A 10,000-nucleotide genomic window follows, 5' to 3' on the forward strand; every position below is an offset into this window, starting at 1 on the left:
TTTACAGATTTGAGAGATTTTCTACGGAAGTCCTGAAGGGCCGAAGCCATATTTTGAATTTGAGTCCGTTTTTCTGTCATAATGAGAAATCTCTGTTTGTTTTCTAAACATCACAACATTGTTTTTTCATGCTAAGTTTATGTCTATGATATCTGCAGAAAAAAGACGAAAATTAACTCTTTATAAAAAAACGGCGTCATCCTGAGAGCACAACATAAAAGTCAAGATCTCACGAGAACATCTGAATTTACTCGAGATCAAAGGAAAACCTTGTGTATAACTCGTAAAATGATATAAACGAGGAAATCTCCAGAAAACAATCAGATCTAACTCGTTATCTCAGGAAAAAGAGATTTAATATCTCGATATGTAAACGAGTCAAGATGTCAGGAAAACAACCGAATGATCTCGTTAACGTGAGAAACCAGCGTTAGCTCGTAACACGCTACGACCAGATGAAGATGCTATCTCAGGAAAAGCAACGTTTTTTGTTGTTTCTTTTCCTGATAAATCCGTTGAGATCAACTCAGTTATCTTACGTTTGTCCTCTCAGGGCTTCTGTAGTTTTCCGTATTAAGAGAATTACAAAAACATATATGATATAAAAAACATTTATATTTTCTTCATCTCGTTCAGTTCAGTGTTTGTGATTTTAAATAGAGAAGCCTCTGAGAGACTCCGCCTCCAGGCTCCTCACCTGAGAAATGACATCAGACAAGTTGGACAGGTTGATCAGAAACCTCCGTCTGACCTCATCCTCCAATCTGGCTCATCAGTCTCTGAGTCCGACTCACACAGGTAAGATCCTCACCTGTTTCTCATTCTTTTCTTCTTTGGTGGTTTTGATCAGATTAGATGTTGATAAAGCTCTCTGATGATCATCTTTGTGTTCTGCTCTTTGTTGTGACTGAATATGAAACATGTTGCTGTTTTAGTTTTGAACTTTGTGACCATCACAAACTAACTCACTGATCTGAATCTCTGATTACTATTAGGAACTGAACCGCAGGATTTAAATTGAGGGTGTGTTCGAATTGTCATTTTAGCTTAGGAATGTTCCTAACTGAGTGAAATGACCCAGAAGCATTTAAGTGGCGGCCATGATGAGAGCCGTTCGAATTCTCTAAAAGCTAAGGAAAGGTGGGTCAATGCTTCCTTTATAACATCCTTTAGCATAGGTTACACTAGATCATCCTTTACCAAAGGAGATGAGATATGCCGCCCCACAATTCCTTGCGGCCGCATTTAAAGCGAGTCGCGCATCCGACCGTTCACGAAAATGAACGATGATTGTAAAGTGACACAGATCATGTAAGAGATAAAAAGATAAGAGACATTTTTATCCAGATGATGTTTTATTCAACATATTTCATTCACTTAAGAATGTTTTGTACAGTTGTACGTTTGTATGCTTAAAACATTCTGTGTAGGTTATATCCATAGGTTATATCTTGCAGAAATGTAACAATTAATTTCATATTTATTTTGATGTTGATTTCTGAGTGGACAGGAAGCTGATGGTTTCACTTTTCTCACTTGTAGCCTGGTAGTCTGTATTGCTTTTATTTCAATCCCAACCTTGAAATGGAATGTTTTTTAGATGTGTTTTTTGTAGTCCATTTTCTGAACATTGTAGTTTCAACACGGCAGACCCACGACATTAACCTCCGCCGGCCCGTCGCATTTAATTACGTCGCCTAGTGGATTGTCAGAGCAACAAGATCTCCTTTCCCTAAGTCCTTTATGAATTCTCCTAACATCTTTCCTTAACCTCATGACGTTTTCCCCGGGGTTAAGGTAAAGTGGATAGTGAAAGGAGATAGGAGGTACAATTCGAACGCACCCTAAGGTCCTAAGCTTCCATCTACAGGAAGCTGTTTACTGTATTTCAAAATAAAAGCAACGTTTAACTCAAACAGCAAGTCAAGTACTCTCAGCTTAAGACAGTTACATGATAGTCTGACAGCCCTCCTTCTGACACATGAGCGTACTTGTTTTGTGAAGATTTACGTTCACGATGTAGCAGCTTGTTTAGGCTTGGTTCAAAAGGAAGTATATTTGACCTTTACACATATTCTAAACAGTCAGTATGAATTGTGTACGTGTGTGTAGTTGTTTGTGTGTCCTGTGTTGTGCTGCAGAATGAACTTGTCCGTGCGCACGCAGCCTCATCCTCTGGGGGCTTTCTCTGATGACGTGGCAGAGTGGAGCTCTGGGATCTGTGACTGCTGCAACGACACCAGAGAATGTAAGCTCACACTTTCTATACTGCTGGTTCCCCAACAGTGACATAAAAATATCATAGACAATATTTTTTCAGTCATATGTCATAATATACACAACAGAGACAGGGACATCACCGACTGACGCGATTTTCTTACAGTCTGTTTACCTGTTGCAGACGTTACAGCCCGTTTACCTCGTTACAGCCTGTTTACCTGTTGCAGACGTTACAGCCCGTTTACCTGTTGCAGACGTTACAGCCTGTTTACCTGTTGCAGACGTTACAGCCCGTTTACCTGTTGCAGACGTTACAGCCTGTTTACCTCGTTACAGCCTGTTTACCTGTTGCAGACGTTACAGCCCGTTTACCTGCTGCAAATGTTACAGCCCGTTTACCTGTTGCAGACGTAACAGCCCATTTACCTGTTGCAGGCGTTACAGCCTGTTTACCTCGTTACAGTCTGTTTACCTGTTGCAGACGTTACAGCCCGTTTACCTGTTGCATACGTTACAGCGTGGTTTCTAATTACCAAGAATTGTGTTTGTGTGTTTCAGGCTGTTTTGCGTTCTGTTGTTGTCCCTGCTTTGCCTGTATCACCTCTAAAGCACTCGGTCAGTGTCTCTGTCTCCCCCTGCTTGACATCTGCGGCGCCTGCACCTGCCCCATCACCATGTCCATGAGGGTCTCTGTACGCCACCGCTATGGCATCAGAGTGAGTACAGAACTGTTCATCTATATTCAGTGTGTGTGTTTATCCTGACACCTTTGTGTGTGTGTGTGTGTGTGTGTGTGTGTGTGTGTGTGTGTGTGTGTGTGTGTTCAGGGCAGCCTGTGCACAGACTGTGTGTGCTCCGTCTTCTGTCAATCCTGCGTCTGGTGTCAGATCTCCAGAGAGATGAAGAGCAGGGAACTTCCCGCGGTGCTGGGTGACATCATCAGCCGCTGATGACATCATGGCTTTAACATCGTTGCCTCCTGTCCATCCTCGTACATATCGACGAGCTCTTTAATGTTTAGATAACTCATGTTTGACTTCATGTGTGAATGACTGTGATTGTTTAAATGTTTCCTGACTTCATGTTTGTGTTTATTTATTTTAAAGTATTTTTATTTCTTTGATTTTGCAACACTTATTTCATTTATCCTGAAATGTAATAAAACACTTCCTGAAGGTGTCCTATGAGTTTATGATCCTGCAGCGTGGCGAGGAGGCGGACGTTTCATATCGAGGATCTGTGTGTTTATATCATTTGTTTTTAACGGTAAAAAGAGAATTGAGTGTTAAGTTTCTCCACATGTCTCTCAACTGTTCATCTCCTTCCACTGGTTCAGTTACAGCACGCATCAAATGTAAAACTCTGCTGCTCGCTTACAAACGTCTCCTCCGTCCCTAAACTCTCTGATCCAGGTCTACGCTCACTCCCGCCCTCTACGCTCCGCCAATGAAAGGCGTCTCGAGATCCAACGAGAGATTCACAACAGGGTCCTGAGTCTCTAATTAGATTCTTATCCTCTGTCGCCCCTCGGTGGTGGAACGAACTACCAAATTAATTTGATCTGCAGAGTTCCTTTGCACCTTTGAGAAAAAGCTAAAGACCCACGAACACCTACGACCTTAATCGTGCTGCAAAAAAATTGTTCTGTGCTATGAATGATTTACGTCATCACACAGGTGCACCTCCATTACAGCAGCAGTATCAGATAATCAGGTGTTTTAAACTGTTTATCAAAACGATTTATATTTATATGCACATATTTCTGCTGCTTTATTCTACAATTCTATAATTCTACAATTCACTTTGATTCACTTTTATGCAAAGCGACATACATCAGAGAGTAAGTACAACACAAGCAAGGATCTAGAAAAAAAGGAACAATGTCAGTAAGAGCAAATGATCAGCTTTGAGTCCGATTGGACACACAGGTGCTGACAGGAAGTGACCAGAGGCAGAGCACAACATTGAGGGCAGTTCTTGAGAGCTCTAATCAATATAGAAACCATCTTATAAGTCATCGTTATCAAACAAAAACCATCGTCATTACCATCATCATCATCAATAATATCGAGACCATCATCATTAAGTTAGTAGGTATTCATGAAAGAGCTGGGTCTTTAGCTTTTTCTTAAAGGTGCAGAGGGACTCTGCAGATTGAATGGAGTTTGGAAGTTCATTCCACCACCGGGGGTGACAGAGGAGAAGAGTCTAGTCAGAGACTTAGGACCCTGTTGTGAAGGTTGGATCAGACACCTTTCATTGGCAGAGCGTAGTGGGCAGGAGGGAGTGTAGACCTGGATTATAGAGTTTAGGTAAGGAGGAGCTGTTTTTGACGCTGTTTTGTAAGCGAGCAGCAGAGTTTTAAATTTGATGCGAGCAGTAACTGGGAGCCAGTGTAAGGAGATGAACAGCAGAGTGACGTGTGCTCTTTTAGGAAGGTTGAAGACCAGTCGTGCTGCTGCATTTTGTATCATCTGCAGAGGTTTGATAGTATGTATGTATGTAGGAAGACCTGCCAGTAGAGAGTTGCAATAGTCGATGTGTGATATCACAAGAGCCTGTACCAGGAGCTGTGTAGGTAAGGTCTGATCTTCCTGATGTTGTACAGGGCAAATCGACAATCGAGGCTACTTGAATCTTAAAAGTTAGCTGGTCATCAATCATGACACCCAGGTTCCAGGCAAACTTTGGTTGTTCCAAGCTGGATATTGATCTGTGGTTGCATAGAGGGACTGGCTGGGATAACAAGGAGCTCAGTCTTTAAAAGATTGAGTTGAAGGTGGCGTTCATTCATCCATTTAGAGATATCAGCAAGGCATGACGAGATTCTTGCTGAGACTGTAACATCGTCTGGTGGGAATGACGGGAAGTGGTATCGTCAGCATAGCAGTGGTATGAGAAGCCATGAGAGCAGATTATTGAATCAAATGGAGAAGAGAAGGGGACCAAGCACTGACCCTTGAGGTACCCCTGTGGATAAGCTGTGCGCTTTGGACACTTCTCCCTTCCACGACACTCTAAAGGATCGCCCAGAAAGGTAGGACATCAACCAGCAGAGGGCAGATCCTGAGACGCCAAGTTCAGAGAGCATGGATCGGAGGATTTGATGGTTGACTGTGTCAAAGGCAGCAGACAGGTCTAGCAGTAATAGAACTGAGGACTGACCCGCAGCTCTGGCAGCTCGTAGCGATTCTGTTACTGACAGTAATGCAGTTTCAGTAGAGTGGCCCCACTTAAAGCCTGACTGATTTGGGTCAAACAGATCGTTTCTGGACAGAAACTCAGAGACTTGCTTAAAGACTGTGCTCAAGTATTTTTGACAGAGAGGGCAGAAGAGAAACCGGTCTGTAGTTTTCAACCTGGGCTGGGTTTAGTGTGGGTTTTTTGAGCAGAGGGGTGACCCGAGCTTGCTTGAATGCGGTGGGGAACACACCCGTTGACAGAGAGGAGTTGATGATATGCTTAAGTGCAGCATTAAGCAGAGAGGAAATGGTCTGCAGGAGGCTTGATGGTATTGGGTCCAGAGGACAGGTGGTGGGCCGAGAGTCTAGCACAAGCTTAGAGATTTCATCCTCAGTCAGAGAGGAGAATGAGTCGAGTGAGGCACTTTTGGTTGGTGCCTTTGGGCTGAGTTGGGCAGAAAACTGGTTACTGATGGTTGCAACCTTTTCAGTAAAATACGAGGCAAACATGTCTGGTGTGAACAGATCGGAGGGTGGAGGAGGAGGTGGTTGAAGCAGTGAGTTAAAAGCAGAAAACATTTTTCTTGTGTCTGTGGCATTGCATATCTTGATCTGATAATATGTTGTCTTGGCCGTTTTTAGGCTGGAGGAGAATGAGACAAGTCTTTGCTTATAGTCATTGAGGTCAGCGGACTGTTTGGATTTTTGCCATTTTCTCTCTGCTGACCTCAGCCCTGCTCTTTGCTCTCTTATGACTTCCGTGAGCCATGGGCTAGGGTGGGTTTTGCGAGCGAGTTTGGACACCAGAGGGCAGAGCTTGTTCAGAGATGAGGCTAGTGTGGAGCAGAGTGTGTCTGTAGCCTCGTCTGTAGAGAGTGCGGTAAAGACCTTTTGGGCAGGCATGGCAGCCATTACCTCATTAGACAGCTGAGTTGGCTTGAGCGATCGCATGTTTTGGTGGTATGACACCATTTGTGGCTGTGCCTGAGGGAGTTCCGGCAAGGAGATTGTGAATTGAATAAAGAAGTGGTCTGATAGATGCAGAGGGGTGACAGTCAGGTTTGCTGTCGAGCAGTTCCGAATCAGGATTAAATTAAGAGTGTTGCCTGCTTTGTGGGTAGGAGGAGTTGGGACCTGCGTGAGGTTAAATGAGGATAGGAGAGCAAGGAAGTCTGTTGCCTGGGCTTTATCAGAGTGTATATTCATGTCTCCCATTACAATCAGTAGTGTGCCATCATCAGGGATTTCTGAGAGTAGCATGTCCAGTTCCACAACAAAATCATTCAGATTACACCCTGGTGGGCGGTAAATAATAGCAATGTACATTTTAATAGGAGCAGTAACCAAGATTGTGTGATATTCAAATGAGGAGTTGTTGCTCAGTGGGAAGAGTTTATTGAATTTCCAGGTATTAGAAATGAGGATACCTGTACCACCTCCACGTCCAACAGAGCGGGGTTGTGTGGGGTTATTGTGTGTAGTGTAACTGTAACGAACGATTGTCCCCCTGAGGATTAATAAAGTCTTTCTGATTCTGTGCAGTCTGTTGTTATCCTCCGGTCCTCTGGGGGGGGCGCTGTTGTGTTCTGTATTGAGATGAACAGAAGAAGAAGAAAGTCCAACACGTGCGGCTTCCCCACAGACTGCTGGTTGTGTTAGCACTCGGAGAACTCAGATCGGAAACCATTCAACGTTTATCGATAATTATTTGATTAATTTGGATCCGAAATGACGAAGACGAAGAAGGAGAAGCTTCCGGTGGACGCAGAGGAGCCGGTGGCTGCGGACGGGACGGAGAGGTCGTACCAGGATCTGGTCGCTAACGTGAACCCGATCGCTCAACCTCTGGCCTCCAAAAAACTCAGCAAGAAGCTCTACAAATGCGTCAAAAAGGGTACAATGAAATCCTCCTCTCTGCTGTCCGTTCACTGTTTTATTCAGAGATCACCAAATCCCTTTTTAAATCTGCAGGTTTTTACTTTCTCCGGTGTGTTTGCAGACTTTCCGGCCGCAGCAGGTCGAGAGTTTGGATTCATATTTAATCTTTAGATTCTGCTGATTAATTCGGCTCATAATTATTTTTAATTAAAAGCCATCATAGAGGTAGTGTTGCTATCAGCTGCTGCTCTGCGGGTTCATGTGATTTAAAGGAAACTGTTCCAAACTAGGTTTATAAAATAACGAGTTTAACTCTAGTTTGTTTGTTACAGAGTTTTTACACTCTGTATGTGATCAAATCAGATCTTGTATGAGTCGTTGGACTATCAATAATAATTGTGCTTACGTCATATCAATAATGAGATGTTGTCCTGAGTCCTGCATGCACAGAAACGCGTGGTGACGTCATACTGATGATGATGTTTATTCTGTTGCAGCGGCCAAAGTGAAGAACATCCGCAGAGGAGTAAAAGAAGTTCAGAAGTTCATCAACAAAGGAGAGAAGGGGTGAGGCGGCCATGTTTGTCACATGTCATTAATCACATGCATGCTACACTGCAGGTGTAAACTAACCTTAAGTGTGTGTGTGTGTGCGCAGGATCGTGGTGTTGGCTGGAGACACGCTGCCCATCGACGTGTACTGTCACCTGCCCGTCATGTGCGAGGACAGGAGCATGCCGTACGCCTACATCCCCTCTAAAGTGGTGAGACAAACACACCTCTGGTCCAACCTGTGTTAGCGCTCTGCAGCAGATGAACTAACAATATCAAAATGTCATGATGTGATAATATTGAACATGGAGGAGGGCGATGAGACGGGTCACATGACCTAAACAAACACGTCACTCTCCATATCAGGGTTAAGCAAACACTTCCTGTATAGTATTGGGCATGGCTGGACCTTCTCCTCGCCGAGTGGCTTCTCGTGTTCCTCGTCGTCTAGGTCACCTCCGTGTCGGTGTCAGCATCTTTTCCCCCCCTCTCATTTCTCAACACAGAAACAGAAACGCTTCCACACGGCGATTAAAAAGCAGCTGCAGCGTCTACAGCTTCGTCGCTGTCCTCCCTCACGTTTAACACAAGTTTTCGCTGAGCTGAGGCAGCGAGCGGATTACAAAGGATGTTGGTCTTCGTAGTTCCCACTTCCCTCCGCTCTCTCGCTGAGGCTCAAACAAAAGTCAAGCTATCGTTTCATACCGCCACAGGTCCACGCCGGTATCCAGACACTTTAGATCTCACGATGTCGTGAAATTGACGATACGGTTACATCCCTGCAAATTGCGTCTTTTTTAAAGTCAAGATTAATCAGCAAATTGTAACCACGTTTAAAATTCCAGTAATGAGCTTTTTAAAACCGTTTCCGTATCGATGACATGAATCAGTTCCTCCTGCTGTGTCGACGAGTGAATCAGACGAATGTGAAGAATTTTTTTTTACGAAGTCGACTCTGAGATGAATTTATTAACGCCACGCTGCTGAACTAATGAGGTCCGAAAGGGTTAACGAGCGAACTGGCTTGCCCTATTTAACAGCAGTTTGTCGTAATGACCCGACTTTAATCGACGTCTGAGATCTCGCTCTGCGTCCCTTTCTTTGCCAACACAGCGTGCAATAAACTGAGCGGAGATGAATGTTTAATCACGTCAGATGGCGTGCAGTGTGGGATGGCGGCGGCTGCACGCTCGGTAATGACGGCGTTAATGTCAGCATTTTATTTATAGTTATTGGTTGTTCCGGTGTTAAAGAGGAAGAGGAATAAATATTTATTAAAAGTGTCAATGTTTTTATTCCAGTTTAAAATGTTTGTTCAGCCGATGCAGATTCAAGCTACAACATAAAAATGATTTCAAGATGTTTCGATCCACGGCGGCCATGTTTGACTTGATGTATTTATGACGTCATGTGTTCCTGAGCGGGTGGAGTCTGATGTTTGTTGGTCTGGTTTCAGGACCTGGGTTCGTCTGCGGGCTCCAAGAGGCCGACGTGTGTGATCCTGATCAAACCTCACCCGGACTATCAGGACGCGTACGACGAGTGTGCGCAGGAGGTGAGCGGCCTGCCCAAACCGCTCTGAGGCGGCAGCCAATCCAAGAGCAGTTCTGCGCCGAGATCACAGGAAACCCTCCTGTTCTTCTCACGGTTGTCTTTTTAACGTTTGTGTGTCTGCACCTGATTAATGAACGTAACGAGACGTAAATATGACGACGTTTCAGGCGATGGATGGCGAAGCTAGGCTAACAGTTTTATGCTAGGCTAGGCTAACAGTTTCCCCCTGCTTCCAGTCTTTATGCTAAGCTAGGCTAACATTGTGCTGGACGTCAGAGCGAGGAGATTAAATAAATCTTTTCTTTTTTTCAAACTGTAAATAAACAGTCAGCTGTTGTCTTTTCATGATGTCACTGCACGGTGATAAAAATGAATTTTCAACTTTTTTCTAAAACAAACGATTTATCATGAATTTATTTTAGAAATATCAACAGTTTTGTGGATAAATCAGAAACAATCTGGATTCTCAGTTTGAATGTTTGGAGCTTTAAAGACTTAACCTTCTTCTGTGGTTTCTCTTCAGACTCTCTGGAGGTTTCTGAGTTTCTCGTGTTGTTAAAACGTTTACTTTGAATTCTTTATGAAAGTTTTTTTTATTAAAAAAGTGAACTGAC

General features: G+C 43.8%; 2 protein-coding genes across 3 annotated transcripts; both read left to right on the plus strand.

Moving 5' to 3' along the window:
- Positions 1–36: 36 nt before the first annotated feature.
- LOC109983517 (cornifelin homolog B-like) lies at positions 37–3,399 on the plus strand. 2 transcript variants are annotated; one of them, XM_020633245.3, is made up of 4 exons: positions 37–798; positions 2,113–2,248; positions 2,779–2,936; positions 3,048–3,399. In XM_020633245.3, exons 2-4 carry the CDS (start codon positions 2,143–2,145, stop codon positions 3,168–3,170), a joined length of 387 nt encoding a protein of 128 aa, XP_020488901.2. In that variant the 5' UTR covers positions 37–798; positions 2,113–2,142; the 3' UTR covers positions 3,171–3,399. The 2 variants fall into 2 exon arrangements, with proteins under 2 accessions (XP_020488901.2, XP_065819142.1); XM_065963070.1 differs by lacking the exon at positions 37–798 and having other exon boundaries at positions 808–2,248.
- A 3,606-nt stretch (positions 3,400–7,005) lies between these two features.
- Positions 7,006–10,000, plus strand: nhp2 (NHP2 ribonucleoprotein homolog (yeast)). The gene is made up of 4 exons (XM_020633360.3): positions 7,006–7,296; positions 7,778–7,847; positions 7,939–8,044; positions 9,289–10,000. The coding sequence occupies exons 1-4, from the start codon at positions 7,131–7,133 to the stop codon at positions 9,412–9,414; spliced, it is 468 nt and encodes a 155-aa protein (XP_020489016.1). The 5' UTR covers positions 7,006–7,130; the 3' UTR covers positions 9,415–10,000.

This window comes from Labrus bergylta, chromosome 14 (assembly GCF_963930695.1).
Source record: "Labrus bergylta chromosome 14, fLabBer1.1, whole genome shotgun sequence".
Classification (NCBI taxonomy): domain Eukaryota; kingdom Metazoa; phylum Chordata; class Actinopteri; order Labriformes; family Labridae; genus Labrus; species Labrus bergylta.